The 19,308-nt window shown below is 33.6% G+C and overlaps 1 protein-coding gene across 1 annotated transcript in view; it reads right to left on the bottom strand.

The window, feature by feature from the left end:
- Positions 1–19,308, bottom strand: part of SORCS3 (sortilin related VPS10 domain containing receptor 3) — a 476,925-nt gene that overhangs the window by 254,763 nt on the left and 202,854 nt on the right. Inside the window, exon 3 of the mRNA XM_034440055.3 lies at positions 7,309–7,408. Within this exon, the coding sequence (XP_034295946.1) occupies positions 7,309–7,408 (100 nt within the window). The remainder of the gene's footprint in view (positions 1–7,308; positions 7,409–19,308) is intronic.

The following is a 19,308-nucleotide window of genomic DNA, read 5'->3' as shown; positions in this document are numbered from 1 at the left end:
CCTTCTTGTGGATTTATTTATGTATTTATTTCCAATATTTTTTACATTATTAGACTACCAAAAAGACTCCTGGTGATAAGTGTTTCCCTGCCAAATGATTAGTCATTTTAGATTAGTGGCTCCTTGCTTAGATGGGATAATACTGAATCAGTAACTTCAGCTACTATTTTGGGAAGAATTCATCACAATGAAACATAATGTGTTTTGGATTTGTCTGCCAATATAGTTTGTAGGAATTTAATTCATGCAATATGATAATATGCAAAACATATTAATTTAGCATCCATATTAGATTAATTTAGATAATTGTTAGTGGGCAAGACTAATTAATGATTAAGCTCCCTTTCCTAGATGGAACTTTGGTATAAGTTGCTATGATTCAAGTAAAGAAATAAATGGAAGAATGTGTGGTCTACAAACATGAATGAAGAAACATCCAAAATCATTGTTCAGTTTTTCTGCTTTTATGGAAAGCTCAGTATTTCCCACTCTCTTCCATAATTAAAAAATTTAATTAGAAAAACCAGTCATTCACCTGATGTAGTTTTGAACTCTTTTATAGATGTCACATAGAATTTAAGCAGTGAATAAAATCAGCTTCTTAGAAAAAGAGGCTTGAAAGGAATAAATAAATGGAATCTTGATTTTTAAAGAATAGTAAGAGCAAATACTGTAAGTTTTGTTTGTTTAAAAGGAAATAAGAGAGCTAAACTTCTCATATTGAACTTCTTATACCTTTTGTTGTAATTGAGCTGTAGAGGCATTGCTTTTGAACCAGGTACATGGCATTTATCAAACTGGCATTCCGATACTTTCGTACTTCTTATTTAACAGCTGAACAGAGGCATTGGGGAACTCAGAGAGCCTGATAGGCAATTCCCACTGTAGTTCTGCAGGATACCTAAGACATAATTATCTTTCAGTTCAGTCTAATAAATCAATTAGGAAAGAACATGTGTAATACTTTTGTTTTTACTAACTACTACATCCTTACTCCTCCATTGAAAATCATGACTGAGCAACCTTTTCTCAGAGGCAGAAACCAGGTTTATTAAGATGTGACAACAAACTTATGTCCTGCATTAATAATTAATTAAGAAATTAATCTAATCAGACCAGTCAAAAGGTCCATGAACAAACAATGTTGTGTGGAAAGCCTCTATATCATAAGGTTTTACGCATGCACCACACATACAGTCCAGTACTATCAATACTGAATATCCTTCAGATGAACCACAGGAGGAGGAAGAGAGACTTAGATTTAGTTGTCAAATTCTCTCCAAGAAAGTGGTTTGACCACTATTGCACCTGACTACATGATCTGTACATGATAAACACATAATTGTAGTTCATTCTAGGTTTCGCACACACATCTGGATATGGAAATAGCATGATTTCATTGTTCATATGTGTCCCTTGTTCCCAATACTTGTTCTTATCATGTGAATTGATGTATTTATTTCATGAGTTTATATGCTATTGAGTTCACTTAATATCTGAGCTTGCATACATTATTGTCATAAATATAAAACACAACATACTGTAAAACACAGCTTAGCACCAGAAACTACATTTCCATAAAGGCTCAAATGTTCACAACTCTTTGCCCATAAGATCTGCTGAAAAAGTCAGCTTTTGATTACCTGTCTAACAATGCAGCACATTAGCCCATCTCACAAAAAGCAACTTTGGGCAGTATGCAACAATCTAATAAAACAACAAATATAAAACAACAGACATAAAAATATAGAAATCCAAATTAAAAGATAATTATTATAAAAACAAATCTATAAATCCTAGGCAAAGAAAAAATAAGACTGGATATCTAAGCAATGAAGCCATTTAAGCATACATTTGGGAACCTCAGGCCTGATAACATAACCAAATTTTGAGGGACTTCCAAAATATAGAAAGGAATGAAGCTAGTCTTATGTGGAGGGTGAGGAAGAAATAAAGTTCCATAGAGTGGGTGCCTTGGCAGAGAAGGCACATTTCTTGAGATGCACCCAATGTAGGTCCGTAGCTGATTTTGCCTGCAGTATGCTTTTTCTGCCAGCTTTAAAGGGACAGGCTGATATAAGAGTTGCTAATGCCATGAAGGACTTTAAAGCCTAAAAAACAACACCTTGAATTGGACACAGAAGCAAACTAGCAACCAATGCAGCATGTACAGCAGATGTGCTCTTCCAGGGGTGCTAACTACCCACAACACTGCATTCTGTGCCAGCTGAAACTTCTGGGTAATATTCAAGGGCAGATCCATGTAGAATGCATTACAATAGTCCAATTTGGAGGTGAGTAGGGCATGACTGAGTGTAAGCAGGGCTTGCTCATTGCATTTATGGCTATTAGAGAATGTTAAAGTACTTAAAATTCTAACCAGTGACTTCAATAATTTCACATTAAGCATGCAAGTTTAATAAATTATTGCTATTGTACAAAAACTTAAGTTAGTAATGAATATAAATGAGAAAATTACTTTATGAACATATTTGACCCCTGTAAAATGTGTGATAGTCTTCAGGAATTCCGTTTTAGGGGGAGAAGAGAGGAGGTAGAACTGCCAAGGCTGAGAGCTTTGCACTGGGAAATAATAATGCTGCAGAAGACGAATAACAATAGTTGGATAGTTGCTTGGATCATAGCCAATTATGTTCTATTTCTTTTGTACTATAATACTTTTAGAAGATATGCATTGAGCTGTATTTTTCAGTGCAAGGAAACATTGGCCTAACTGCTTCCAAAAGTGGAAAATATTGTTCTTTAATGTCCAGTGAACAGAGGAAAAAAATTGAAATGAAATGAGGAAAATAATAGTTGTGGTAATGTTGCCACCTCTCCAGTCAAATGAAAATTGATGACATGAGGGAAAAGAAGAAGAAATCGATAGACTTTATCTGAAAGACTATCCTAAAATGATGAGGCTTTAATTTTCCTGATGTTTAATTTTGGACATATATTTTGTCTTCAACTTATTTATGAAATGCAAGTAATTAAGTAAAGGGGAAAAAAACTATAGCACAATTCAATAGCTACTATGTGATCCTTGACAGAGGGTTAGTCTATTTTTAGCCATAGATTTATTGTATTTCCTACATTAAAGGCTGTAAGGCACATTTATGATTGAAGTATATTTTGACCATTATTCACATAATATATTAATCCCAGTTTAATTTTTTAAAGGTATTATTACTGTTGTTTGAGCACATGATCTGGTATTAATCTGTATTTGTTTTTCACAAATCATTTTTAAACTATTTAAGCTACTACAAGAGAAATCTGGATTGCCTAAAATTATAAAATGACAATATATTCAATGAAATCATGTCTTCATTTCATAACTTGATCTAGATCCATTAACCAATTCTGAAGTTCTTGAAATACTATTAATATCAGAATACATTTTGGGTGATTTTAAGTATATAATTTAAATTACTAAATGTAATTTTGAATTATATAGAAAAGTTGAACTTCTCCCTATGTAGAAACTTATGGATATATCACGTAGGAAGGACAGCAAAGGAAATTATTCTTAATGTTGGAAAGACAATGCAACTTAACAATTACAATTTCAAAATGTAGTTATGGGTTCACTTTTTATTTATGCATTAGCTGGCTATCTGTACAACAGAAAGATGTTTACTGAACTATTATTTCACATGCTCAAGGGTAATTGATCTGCTTAAAATTATTTATAATTTGGGAGGGGGTATTTCTGTTTTTAATTTTTTCTCTTTTTTGCCTCTTTTTTGTATACATTAAAGCAACATAAAAAAATAAAAAAGCATTTCCTACTTAAAGACATTTTTTCAAAAGAAACATGATATTGCTAAGCTGCCCTTATTTTATTTTTTTCCTAGAAGTAAATATGAATCTTGTTTTCTTTCATTGTCATCCTAGGCATTCATATAAATAATGAGGCTGTCAAGGATAGTCCAACCTACTTTGTAGTCAGATCTTCAGCAAAGAAACTAACCTCACCATTATCATCCTTGAACAAACTACAGCATACTCTCCAATTATTTAACATGAACAATCATAAATACTTACAACACCGCCACATATAACTTTGGTTATAAATCAAAATAGGATAAAATGTACAAATTAGATATTCCAGAGGCAAGACAAGCTTCAAAAATCTGGCTGCTGGGATTTCACATTATATTCTTTAATAACCTTAATGGAGTAAAGGTTATAGAAAGCAAGACAATTATACTGTAAATACTGTAGTTGAAATATATTCATTCTCAAAGAAAGAACAACAGAGATTTTCAGGTTATACTCTTTTGATCATAGCAATTGCTTGCTAAAATCATTCCTGCAAGGGATTAGTTTAATTAGTAAATGAATCAGTTAATATTATGATTTATACTTTATATGGAACATTATAAAATTAAATTCATGAAGGCAACTCAAAGAGAAGATGAATCTGAAAAATAGTTGATGACTTTAATCCTTGGAATACTTACTTTTTGAATCTTTGTTTTTTATAAAGAACAATTATGTATAATTAATATTGTGAATCAAATCTAAAAGATAAAACTCAACCATTCATGTAAGCAAATCCAATTAACTGAAAATATAAAGGGACAAAATTGAAACCCTCAATTCTTATTTCTTTCCATTTTTTCTCTACTTATTCAGCTTCAGTTCAGTGAAGACAAATATATATTTTCACTTATATTCCCAAACTTTACTAGACTGTTTTGTTATTTTGAGATAGACATGCTTCTCTATCTTCACCTTCACCATGATTCATCTGGCACTGATACAGGTAGATCTAATTGGCTATCATCCCAATATAATTTTAATCCAGATAGAAAAGTTTATGATAAACAGACTTTCAAAACTGTGATTTGTTCAACTCCCTTTTAATGATGCATAGAAGAAAAAACAGTTTTGGGAGAATTATACTTTTTTCTCCAAAGCTAGAATGCATAATCATTCATGTGATATTAGAAAAACTCAAGTATTCCTATATGAATTATTAAAAGAAAATAAATAGCAATTTAAAAAAGTTCCATGTTTTGCTAAGGTGCTCCTAAATTTAAACTTTTCAAATGTTAGAAAACAACACAAACTGAGTTTTTTAGCAAATAAATATAAAACTTTTTTCTCCTTCCTTTTCTGTACAACTATGTATAAGTTTCTTCAGTGCATTGATGGATTGATAATTGCATTGTAGACTTCTAGAACTCCAGGTGATATAGGGTATAACATGTAAACATAAAATTTTCAAATGCATAAGAGCAATCTGGATGAAAACAATACTGTACTTTGCAGTATACAATGTTTAGCTCTTTTGTTTATAATTAAATAGATGTTTTTCACTTCTATACTTTTCTTCATCAACTGAACTCCATGAAATTAGGCCATTTTTAATCAGATGTAAATCTCCTTTTTTCTTAGTCTCTTGAATACACACTACATTTATTTTTCTTCAATTAATTTCATAAAGTAATTTAATCTGTTTATCATTTACTTCTGGTGTAACTCAAGTTGTAATCTTCTGTATGGCATAATTCATCAACTGGCAGGCATCTAGATATTGACTTTTCTGCCATTTGTAGTTTTGGCACAACAGTTTTAGAGAAGTCTAGGTTACCAATATGAGTTGAATTTACGTTAGTTTCTTACATTCTATTCTGACAATACTAGTCAATTTGTGCCAATTCAAGCCTATATGCCTCTAGGTACAATAAATACTGAATTTTACCCAAGCATGATGAGCTTTTCCTATTCAAGTTAGGGACCTCAAATTGAGAGAATATTTTGCAACATAGCAATAGCACTTAGACTTCTATACCTCTTCACAGTGCTTTACAACACTGTCTGAGTGGTTTACACAGTCAACATATTGACCCCAATAATCTGGGTCCTCAGTTTACCAACCTCAGAAGGATGGAAGGCTGAGTCAACCTTGAGCCACTCAGGATCAAAGGAATCAAACTCCTGGTAATGTGAACAGAGATAGCCTGCAATACTCCATTCTAACCACTGTGCCACCATGACTCTTAACATAGTGTTGTGTATATCCACTATCCAGAAGATGCAATGAAATGACAACTACATAGTACTATACTAATATACATACAGCTGCTATAAGCTACTAGCAGGAGTAAAGTTTGTCATAATTCAGAGGAAGATCATATCATACATTATTATTCCCTTCTTGGTCATCTCACTGAAAATTCCTTTAGTTAAAATGAGTATTATTGATTTCGAGGGAAGAAATGGCAGACCTAAATGGCTCCATGAAAAGCAGAACCAACAACTAACTGGTGGAATGAAGATCCAGAAATAGCCTGGCTCTTGTGGACAAGAAGAAGACTTTATTTATTGTATTTTAAGAAAAGATGAAAAGTTACTAAAATTGTTTATACTTATGCAATTAATATATAAATATTCTTTATATATTTCTTTCAATTTTCTTCACTGAATTCTTATTTTTTCTTTCTTTTCTATTTATCATTCTATTTTTTTCTTTTCTACATCTACTGTTTCTATTTTTTATTTTTTTTTCCAATTTGCATTAGTTTTTACTGTTCTAATTATAATTCTTAATAAAGTTACTATTAAAAAGACAAGCATTATTAAAACATATATAACTACATTAACATCTAATTATATGCTCATAAGGTTATTTTGAATTAGAAGTACAGAATTAATTGCTAAACTATCTCCATATCCATAGCCTAAAACGAAGCAGCATATTGGCATAATGAAGCTAATTTTAGGAATTCTATAGAGCATTTAGAATAAATGAACTATGCTGGAAAGTTGCAGAAGGAATAAAGTTTTTAGGGTTGAGAAAGGATAATTTAGAAATGGAAGACCTGCCATAATTAAAACAACAAGAAGCACAAAATCTTCTAAAAGAAAGGTAACAGTGAGGGAGGCAGAAAGAAAATCTGGGGATCATATTGCCAGAACTGTGAAGACAAATAACAAAAGATTCTTCAAACACATTAGAAAAAGGAAATTAGTATTGGAAGCCGTTGGTCCCTTGAGTGAAGATACAATCCACTTTCTAGATTTGTATACAATCTGATATCAATTCTGTGTGTGTTTACATGAAGAAAATTATATGGAGTTTTGGGGGCTCATTCCCAGATATAAGAACTGAAATTTAGAGATTATGCGGTATATTAACTATAGAAAATACCATGCTAACTACAGAAAGTTATATTTTTTAAAAAAAATATTCAACTTACTTTATGCTCTTGATTTAGATTTGGAACTGTCAAATATGTGAATGAAGCTTTTTTATTTTTCACTTTGTTACTTGTTGAGAAATAGCTTCCTTACCTTTCTCTTATTAGTAGGACTGACATAAAGATAACTCAGCACAGTCTTTAGTCCCACTTTGTCATTTAGCTTTTCATATGTTGTACCATAATCTGTGGACCTGAAATGAAAAGAATACATTTAGTGATTTCAGAAAAGAAGTAACACGTAAGGAAAATGAATAGAATACAGTAGAGAGAAAAAAGAAAGAGAAAAACAAAATGTAAACAGTAAAAAGAAGTAGCTACCAAACTCTTTAAGGGAACATGAATGATAAATTTATTTGTAATTCCTATAAAGAAGGTTAGAAGCTACTCATTCTGACCATTAAACCCATAAAACACCAATTCCTTTACTATAGTTTCAGCAAAAAATCAAAATCAGTTTTATTTCAAATATTCCTTGAATCAATCTCTTATTCCATGCAACTGAACAAATGTCAAATGGTCAACAATTGATTAATTATGTGTGGTATCTAGTTGAATTTAGCTTCTGAAGCAATAGATTAAATTACATAAATTAGATAATTCATGAGCACATTTATGCTTACTGGGCTTCCTTGCAGGAGAAAGGTTGATGTTTACAAATTCCCACTTCACTTTGCAGCCTTTATCAAAAACTATTTTAGAGATGGGAAGGCAACAGAAGCTACAATTTAAAAAGGTAAAAAATGGACAATATTCTTCCATTTTATCCCTTCTATAAATGAGTGAATTCATACACACAAGATCAGGTCAGAATGCAACCTGTAACAATAGATTACCCAACCAGATAACCAGAAAACAAGGTTAAAACAAGGTTGTTTTTCTTTCTCTAAACTTGCCTCTCCAAAGAATGAACTTTCTATACGAAGAGTTAACTTGTAGGCTTTTTCCTGTCAGAGAAATGAAGGACAGACCATCTAAATCTGATCAGAGCATATTCAGGTTGTTGTGTATCCATTCCATATATGTTTATAGGATTGTGATAAATACTTTAAAGTTATTAACTAGGCTTAAGATTCTGGAGCTTATATCAGATGGAGAAATGTTCCCAAATATCTCTGGGAACCAATTATTGCTACCTTGCCTTTGTTTATTGTATCAAATTCTGCCAAATGTGACTTATTTTATGGTTCCTGATTTTTTTTAAAGTAGTAAATATCTATGATATTCCATATCCATGAAAATTATTATACATATATAAAGGGCTCCACACAAATATGAAACTCAAAGGACCATGCCGGGGGCTTTTTCTACCTGAGAAGAAAAGCAATAAAGGGAGTCCTTATTTAATGATTGTTCACAGTTACAACAGTGTAACTTTGCAACAAATTCTTGCATTTATGATCTTCACAGGTCTGTAAAGCACATAAAAGTTGAAGTAAGATTGTACACCCAATTAAGTTTCACTCAACAACTGTCTCAATGACTAAGTTGCTGGTCCCAATTGTGGACTGTCTGTAATTTCTTCCCTTGAAAAATGTGAGGATTAACAGGTGATCTAGAGAACATAGTTGCTTGTTTGAGCAGCTGAAAATTCCTGGTCCTTTCTCCTATATGCCTTCTCTTTTTTCTTACTATTGATCTTGTTTTGTGATTTTGAGGAAAAGATAGCTTTACTTTATCTTCTAAAATAAAACAGTGAATGTTTATCATTATCCACAGAATATGGAGACAAGATCTTCCTCAATGTTTTCTCATTCAATATGGTAAAAGTCACTGCAAAAAAATTAGTTCCCCCGAATTTCAATTCCAAAACATACATATTGCAGACACAAGTATTGCAAGGATGAAAAAAGTCTGATTATATTATATGGTAATTTATGACTGTGTTAGTTGACCTAATACGCTTCATTTGTTCTGTAATGAATATAAACATTCATGTGCTATGTTTTTAATTTTTATAAAAGCATCAAGGAAAATAGAAAAACTTCAGAAGCATATTTCTGTTTATACAAATCTACATTCATGTCATACTACACAATTAAAATCCAATATTTATTTCTATTTAAATGTTGTAAAAATAGAAAATTATACATATACATTGGTGTTTGAGATCTGATTTTCTAAATATTAAGGGTTCTGCAATAAGGGTTCTTATAGAAAAATGCTTATTTTAGTATAGAAAGAGAGGTAAGTGGTGGGTTGCTCCCGGTTCTGTCCAGTTCTTGTGAACTGGTAGTAAAAGTGGCGGGAGGCTCCTCCCACCTGCCCATAATTGACAATCTGCACATGCGCAGAAGCTTCTGTGCATGCGCAGAAGCGCTCACACGCAAGCGAAGTGAGCGCACATGCGCACTCCAATTGTGAACTAGTAGTAAAGGTAAGTAGAACCCATCCCTGGGTAAGTCCTTTGTACTATTGAATGACTGACAAAAATTAGATTTCTTTCCAACCTTGTAGTTTTCTATTTTAATTATAGAAGCAAAAAATATCCATTTTCATCGTCTTGTTCTAAGTTTCAAACTGTAGTCTATAATTGAAAAAAACATGAGCATCTACAATAACCACTGACCTTCCAGAATACAATCAATATGCAAAATAATTTCTGTCTCAAAAGAAGCCACTAGAACACAGGAAAGTAACACACGAGCAGTGATACATTTTGATCACCACAAGTACAATAACAGCATGAACTCCTCAGTTCCTACTGGAAGATATACATTATTGTCCGGTGGATAAGAAATATGAATTTGAATTAATTATATATATTTAAATTATGGAAATGTGACCTATAGATGCAAAAATCTTTCCTGACTTGTATGTAATTAATACCTCAGTTCCTTATTCCATGTGTCTCTATACCTTTGAACATTTAATTTAATGTACTCTAACATCCATTTATTAAGTATTCTATACGGATTTCTTATTGTATTAAAAACTGTTAAATTAGCCAGTTTGGTCTACTGTTAAGGCACCAGGCTAGAAAGTGGGAGACTGTGAGCAATTTTTTCTTTCTTATACTGGTGCTGGTGACATAAGGGAAGAGATACCTGTATGCTTATAGCACATACACATCATGACCAGGTTTAAGCATGGTTATTTCACACAGCCAACCCCACAATCATTCCCCAGGTCTCACTCTATGGATAGTGCAGTCCTTAGAGTCAATTATAAGTGACTTCTCCAAAAACACTGAGCAGACATAGCTAAAGTAATGGAAACAAGGCAAACTGAACTCTCTTCTGCACCTAAGGCATGGGGGGCGGGGGGCGGAGCAGCACCAGCAAGGTAAACTAATGAATTCTGAGCAGCATACAGCAACCACTGAAAGCAAACATGACTCTCCAGACTCCAGGCATGGGGAAGTCAATTTGGTTTTGATGGGTTCAAGGCACAGTGAAAGGCAACTTGACTTCAATAGATGCAAGGCATGATAACGGCAACTTGATTTCAATTTGTGCAAGGCACAACAGCAACACCATGGTGACCATTCTGATTCTGCCACAGAGCCTTTCATGTCCTCCCAGGTCCCCGGAGCCAGCAATTTCCTCGTCATCCAAGCCAGCACCAGAGGGAGCCATCACAACATCTCCAGGGGATCCTATCTCTACTTATTATTGCTTTTTGTGAGGTAGAACTCTGATAATGTAGGATCTCATGGCATTTTTCACATGTAAACAAAGGCTGGAAGTTATAGACAATCATGAGATACCTATTTACTTAAATCTTCAATGCAACTGGAATAGTGAAGAGACCCATCCCTCCTTATATGTCGGACTGATCACACAAAATTGTTAACTGAACATGAAATAATGCCTAAAGAAAGTGAGGTATATTATTATACCACAATTCTGTTATTTTCAATTCTTTCTTATAGTCTCTGGTTGTTTCATATTCCCTTCAGTTTCTTGCTGTAGTACATCAGAGAACAGTAATTCATAACATTCACTGCATAAGAAAACAAAATGAGATATGTAACAATAAAGCTACATACTGTTTGGAATTGTATTACAAGAGCAATTGTGAGATCAATAGGACACTACTTCTACTTCCTATAATATTATATCTTAAACCAATTGTGACAACTGGCTTTTAATTTTTAAAAGGGCTAAGTCAAGCTGAAAAACCATGGATTAACAGCATTGGCCAGAATCCAAATTCTATACTGTACTTATCTATCTTGGTACCAGGAGCAGGTTTATTGCTGAGAAGTAATATCCTTTTAAAAACAGCTTGGAATTAGAGTTCCTAATGTATAAAGTTGAATACTGGTAATGTGGGACTAATTAAACAAATATCAGTGAAAAATCCAATAGCTTGAGATTCATAGGGTCATCCAGTTCTAAGTGGATAAATATATAAAGGTTTTGCAATGGCATGAGCGCTAATACTATTCTTCAAGCTAACTTACCAGTAAGAGTTTAAAGATGGAAGAAATCAGATTCATACAAAATAAAATAAGAGACTTTATAAATTCATTTGACAGATTTGTTGGATAGATATAACATACAGCTAGTCCTCAAATTATGACCACAACTGAGCCCAAAATTTCTGTTGCTACATGAGACATTTGTTAAATGAATTTTGCCCCATTTTATCATCTTTCTTGCCACAGTTGTTAAGTGAATCACTGCAGTTGTTAAGTTAGTACTACAGTTGTTAAGTACATCGGGCTTCCTCATTGACTTTGCTTGTAAGAATATAACAAAAAGTGATCACATGACCCTGGGACGTTGCAACAGTCATAAATATGAGTTAGTTGCCAAGCATTTGAATTGTGATTACCTGACCAGAGTTTGTTGCAGCACACACAATCAGACAATTCAGCCGGATTCAAAACTTCTTTATATATATAATAACACATAAGGCAAACATATAATTCCCATGCTGATTTTTCCAATGTGGTAGAGAGAAGAGATTGTAAGTAGGTACAAACACAGGCCGGGGACAGCAGAGAAAGGACTTCTCCTATATACAGAACAGTTGAGCTAAGCCACGCCTAGGCTCCTAACTGTCTGAACCACCAAACATTGGCTGACCTTGTTGCTATGCCTATTCCAACTCATGAACTCTTATACACTGACACATGGGAGTGTTGCACTAGTCACAAGTATGTAAAATGGTCATAGGTCACTTTATTCAGTGCCACTGTAACTTTGAACGGTCACTAAACAAACGGTTGCAAGTCAAGGATTAAATGTAATGATTTAAATTGATGACCAGTTTGTTTTGCCTTGCCTATATGTTGACACTAAATTGAATAATGGAAAATTATTCCTCATACTGATTTAATTCCAAAATATCCCTTGGGAGACAAAGTCCCTTGGAAAATCATAGGTTCTGAACCTTTTTAAGGTGCTCTTTTTATGGCTTCCAATATAAAAAATTGAGAGCCTTTTGGTCTAGTGCAGTGATAACTAACCTTTGTCTTTCACGCATGCCCAAAGCCCAAAATGCAATGCGTGCGTGGCCCCATGTATGTGCCCCACCCCATGCATGCACGTGCGGCCCTCCTGCATGCACCGGGCCCCAAGCATGCCTGTGAAGGCCTCTGCACGTGCCCTATCCCCCACGCATGCACGCACAGGCTCCCTGCATGCCGCCTGCCCTGCACATAGCCCCCGCATGCGCCTCGCCCCTGCGCATGAGTGACAGAGACCCAAAGACCAGCTTGCTGGCGGAAGGTGTGTGCACATGCATAGCAGAGCTAAACTGGGACAATGGCTCACATGCCGTCAGAGAGGGCACTGCATGCCACCTCTAGCACGCCTGCCATAGGTTTGCCATCATGGGTCTAGTGGGTAAGCACCAGGCTAAAACTCAGGAGATCATGACTTCTAGTCTTGCCTTAGACATGAAAACTGATTGTTGACTTTGAGCCAGTCACTCTCTCTCACCCCAAACCACTTTACAGGGTTGTTGTTGTGGGAAAAATAGGAGGAGGAGGAAATATTAGGTATTGCCTTGAGTTATTTTTAAAAATAATAAAGGCAAGGTAAAAATAAATAAATAAAATAAGAACAATGGTATCATTTTAACCTTTTTTTTTCTTTCCTTTGAAATCAGTAAATCAGTAAATGAGAATATTTAGAAAGCTGACTATTTTTTCTTGCTTGAATAATAGTACAGATCATTTCAAATGAGGAAACAAACTTTTGGTGAATTTGTCTTCTTAATTTTTTATTTGAATTTGGCTTACTTGTGTTGTCTATTTCACTGCTTTTTCTGATCATTGTTTAGCAAAGAGGAGTTACATTTTACAATGAACAAATATACATGCATAAATTGGAAAGATTGAGGTAAGAATCAGCAGTTCCCTGATCAGAGACAGCTATTATAGATTCAAAGATTACTTGGCTTCAGAGTTATCAGACATTGTGTTTATCTGTTCGTTCAAAAAGATGGGAGGAAGAAGCCACAAGTTTAAATTTCTGAAGGTAAAAAAACCCTTAGCTCTCGCAACATCAATTGGCTTTTGTGCATGGCTTCATTTTTTGTCTGCCGTAAAAGTTTGTTTGTTTGTAAAATAAACAATAAAATATAAATAATGAGTAGCTATTTATATAGCCACTCATCTTCCCAGGAGTAACTTTGGGTGGCACACAACAATCAAGATTGTAAGTCAGTTAAGCTGTGTCTATGGGTCTTCTGACAAATCAAACCGAAGAGGTAAACTAAACCATTTATTTTCAAAGAATTTACTGCCAAGTCTAGGTTAGAAAAGCCTGTCAGTCTCCCATTTTATTTGTTTTTTGCCCTCATGAGGACAGCAATGTTAAGTGTCAATGGCCAGTCATGTGATGTCTGTCCCAGAATCATAAAGTATATATCAGAGATTATTAACTGTAGAGTCAGGAGATTATAAATATATCACTGTAGTATATAACAGTATTTATAAACATTCATCTTTTCTGATTTTCTATAATATTTTTTATGAAGGCCTTGAATCCATGTATTATCTTACTTTTTTCTCGTATATTTTAGAATGGCCAGATCATACTCCGGAGTTTTAAATCCACTAAACAACAACAAAGGCAATCCTTATTTTTTAAAATGTCTCAATAACAGACATTTTTCTACTTCTTTATCTTTTTTAAAGCAAATCCAAACCAACCAAGAGTCTGCTGGAATTGAGAGGGAGGGAGGGAGGGAGGGAGGGAGGAAGGAAGGAAGGAAGGAAGGAAGGAAGGAAGGAAGGAAGGAAGGAAGGAAGGAAGGAAGGAAGGGTTGAAAAGGTGGGAAGGCATCCTTGCTCTGTCATCTGCTGCAAAAAGTAATTTAAAGAGATAGCATGTAACTCTTGGCAACTCACAAAAATGTATTATTTTCTAGATGTACTATTCTATTACATTCATCATTAGTTATCCATTTCCAATACTTGTCATTTTTAACTCTCAATGTTAGAGAGATCTCCTGTGCAGCCACACTGACTTCCTGACAGGTATATTTTGTAATGATGCTCTCATTATTTCAGCTTTCAGAATTTCTCTTTTGAACTTTTTTTTCTCCAAAGATTTTTAGCCACAAAACCCTATATCTGAGCTCTTTCCAGAAGGCTAGAAAGTAAGTGTGATGATATTCTTCTCTCTCTTCTTACAGATTCAAGATCACATAGCCATTTTTCCTCAAAATTCCTACAATTTCACTTTCACCAGTTCATCTCAGGTAATCAGATCCCCCTGTTCCTTTCTGTACTTCTAAAAGATGACGATATCAGCAAGGAAACTTAGGCAATCCATTTTTACCAGAATTAGAGTTCCAGCAGATTGACATTTGAAATCCTCCATTCCTATTATGGGTTCATCAAGTTCTAATCTTTTTCAAGAAAGCTTTGCACTTACAAATACTGTCTTCTTGAGTGGCTGATTTATAAGGTATTACCAGAATCACTTTAGATTCTTTCTTGAATCCTTACAGATTTATCCAACAAGGCTTTCATTGTTTTATGAATTCCAGATATATTTCTTTGTATTTAATCTGTTTCTCTATGACTTTCCAACTCACAGCAACTCTTCCTTTGCATATACCAAATGTAAACGATATTCAAGTACTCCTTGACTTATGACCACAATGGAATCCACAATTTTTGTTGCTAAGCAAGACATTTTTAAGTGAATTTTGCCCCATTTTAAGACCTTTCTTGTTAAGTAATTACTGCAGTGGTTAAGTTAGTGACATGGTTATTAAGTGGATTTGGTTGCTCCATTGACTTCACTTATAAGGTCACAAAAGGTCCCAGGACACTGTAATTGCCATATGAAGCAATTATCAAGCCATATGAATTATCAAGCCATATGTAATTGCCATATGAAGCATTATCAAGCATCTGAATTTTGATCATATGGCCTTGAGGATGCTGCAACTGTCATGTGAAAATGGTCTTAAATCACATTTTTCAGTGCTATTGTAACTTTGAATAGTCACTAAACAAAGTGTAACTTACAAAGTTGTAAATTGAGGACTTCCTGTATTGGCAAGTCTTGATATCTCTCATGTTGTACTTCCTTTCCCTTATAGGGTTCAAAGGTTTGTTGTTTTCCTTATTTGCATATTTTAATACAGAGTCTTTAAAGACCGAAGTTTCTAGAACAATATAGGCCACGGTGCTAAAATATATTGACAGTTAGTTAAAACAAAGTGGATTCACTCAAGATCAACAAAAATTGTATCTCCCTATATTTTAGGGAGAAAAAACTACTAGGAAGATATTTTCAATATGCAAGTGCAACTTCAGGATTAAGCTGATAAGGAAGTCAATTTTTAATATTATTTGGTTTACTATTATTTTTTGGTCTGGAATAGTTGTAAATTTAGAGTTTTAAGGTTGCTTCCTATGATTTTAATATCACTGGATGAGTTTCAGGTTATCATTGGAACTTATGACTGTTGGATGATCTTCAAGAAATTCCTTTTATTGAAAAGGATATAATAGTAGCACAATTTTACAATTCTTGTTTCAGCCATAGTAACTATCTATCTACAGTTTGATTTTGCTATCACTTAAATGTATCATTTTTCTGAGTACTTACTTACTCAAAGTAAAAAGTTCCTATCTTATAAAAGGCCCTAATATTAATATTCAGTCAACCAATATGATATTCACTAAAAACAATTTGGAAGACTGAAAAAAAATGTGTAAAAGTTGGGAGACATCTAAACTTTCCAATGGGATAAAAATAAGTAGAATCATTGTGTAACATATGCAACATATGTAAAGAACAACATTATGGACAATGTCCCACCACAATCTCTAATATGATAAATATAATATAATACAATATATATTATTATATTAATTATATTATATCATATAATATTATATTATTATTATTTATTTCTTTTTTTTCTATTATAATTTATTTAAGCTCTTTCAATCACCAGAGAAGCATGTATGGGAACAGACTTCTCTTCCTTTTATTCACCGCCATAGAAGGCGTTTTTCTCCCTTTATCATTGCATAGAGCCATATGCAAGCTACCAGATCAGTGGATAAAAATATCATAAATATATTTTTAATGAGAAAAAATTTCATCCATGCCAGAAGTTATTTACCACCTGATATTAGCCAAGTATGATTTAAATAAAATGAATCATCTGTTTCAATTTTACTGGGCAGATAGCCACATTTTATCAACAGGCATTTCAAGCAGTAGCACGTAAAAGTGAAATCTAGTTCAAAATATTTTGCAGGAAACAGCCTCCAAGTCATGGCTAAGCAAAACAAACAAAACTATATCAAACTAAACACATATGCATACAGTATATGCAAACTAACTAAAGACTGGGAATATTTTAACAGATAGCCGTTGATTGAAAAAAATGAACCTAATGTCTATCAGTTGTTTTGAAGCTTGTGACATAGTGTGGGGATCTCAAAACAGTTAGCAGAACTGACTTTCATACATTTAACACACCACTGCTTAATCTTTGATTAAGATCCTTGGTTGAAGATTCATTTATCTCAGAAAAACATACATATGACAGAAAAATATGGCATGCAACTAAAGCCCAGATTGACATACTTCAATACTATGAGATAAATTATAACATAAGAAGTGCCTATGTATACCTCTTGTACTTACGTGCATTGTAAGTAGTCCTTGACTTACAACTGGTTGCTTAGCAACTATTTAAAGTTATGGCCTTCATAGAACAAGGGAATTATGACCTGGTTCTGAAGGTGTGACAGTGCCTCCTCCCTCCCCACATGAACATACCTCATGCATTGGCCACACAGCTGCATTTATAGCTGTTTACAGCATCCTAGAGTCTGCATTTTGCATTTTTTTTTCAAAAAATAGAAGTTACTTCCAGTTTTCAACAAAATGATGCCAAGCTGTACAATAGGTTTGTTTAATGACCATTGTTCCGATTTACAACCATAATGACATACCATATAGCAGGTTTCATTCCAGTCATATGTCAAGGACTACCTGAATTTAAAAGTATAGAGTAGTGGAATGATTCCGGTAATAATAAGATCCTGAAAAATAACAGATATAACAGAATAACATACAGAAATAACAGAATAACATACAGAAATAACAGAATAACATACAGAAATAACAGAATAACATGCAAATACAAAGTACAAATACAAAACTAACAAAATAACATACAAATAATGTACTACAAATTGTATTTACTCACATCTATATGCAGGTAGAGAAAACTACAGTAGTGGCCAAAATTGTGGAAACATTTTGGGGAAAGTGTATTTTTGAGGTTTGATGACTAATAACACCACTTTTTTTTGAGTTTCAAGATAATCATATTCCACTGCTGGAATGGCCTGGGAATAGCCCAGACCTTAACCCAACTGAAAATCTATGGAGCCGACTAAAGAAACTTGTTAGTCAGAAACGACCTGTAATAAACCCAGTTAATAGAAGCAATCATTCAATCTTGGTTTCACATTATAACAGCTGCAGAACTAAAAGACTTGTTCACTCCATGGGAAGATGTTGTAAGGCCGTAATTCATGCTAAAGGTTACCCAACTAAGTATTAACTGACATGATAATTTTTGTATATCTCATTTTTTCTACATATTTCACTTTTCTTCTTTATACTGTAACTGCTATTCTAATAGCAAATCCTTCATAAAAGTCATTGCATTACATTCTTGATTAAATTATCTTTCCATTGATATATAATTTTATGGTAATACTCCAAAAAAAAAGTGGTATTATTAGCTAGTTTTAGAAAATAGACTTTTCCCAAAAGGTTTCCACAATTTTGGCCACTACTGTAGCTTGTTATGATGAACAACCCTTAGTAAGATGCATCAGCAGTACAGTCCTCTCCTGAACTATCTTGTAGCTTTTTTGAATCTAAAGATGCCCTATACAATTTACAAATTGATTTATTAGTTGCATTTCAAGGTGTCTAATCTTATCTCAATGCATGGAGTCATGGTCTGCTTTAAGCAAGGTACCATTTAATGATAACCAACACATTTGTAATTTTGACAGCTACAATTTAACTGCAAAGAGAACAGAAGATTAAGTAAGGCAAACAATATTATTGCTTACATAAACGACTACATTTTCAGATACAGAGCATCAGACAATACATTTGCAATAATCAGGGTAGCCTAGTGAAGCAATGATTGACTGCCTTTATCAAAATCAATGGTGATGTGTTCGTTTTATAATGTTCTCATAATTACATTTAGTAGTCTCTTTGCTGCAGGAAAGGGAAAAGAATGAATGAAAATGGGACCTAGGTCTTAATGATACCATCAATAATTGTCTCCTAAACTAATATGTACGTTGCCATCTAGCAAGAACCCATGGAGTCCAGTATCTGCAAGAATATGCTTTCCAAGTAGCCTCAAATTGCAACTGTCTTGCATTTCTTTAAATGCTATCACAGGGATGGAGAATAAATTAGGAAACGCCATCTCCCTTCACAGTTGCTGCAAGCAGCTAATTTAACAGGCCTTCTTACAGGAAGCAATGAGTGAGATGATTATGTCATTTGAGCTCTCCTGAGCAGATATTATGGGAATGATACAATACTAAGAAGTAATACAATTGTTATCATTAAAATGAATGTATTCCTCAAAATAAATTATCTGTTTCAAATAGCACCAA

The sequence above is a fragment of the Pantherophis guttatus genome, chromosome 6 (assembly GCF_059756535.1).
Source record: "Pantherophis guttatus breed Tessera chromosome 6, ASM5975653v1, whole genome shotgun sequence".
Taxonomy (NCBI): domain Eukaryota; kingdom Metazoa; phylum Chordata; class Lepidosauria; order Squamata; family Colubridae; genus Pantherophis; species Pantherophis guttatus.
This window is presented reverse-complemented; position numbering and strand designations above follow the sequence as displayed.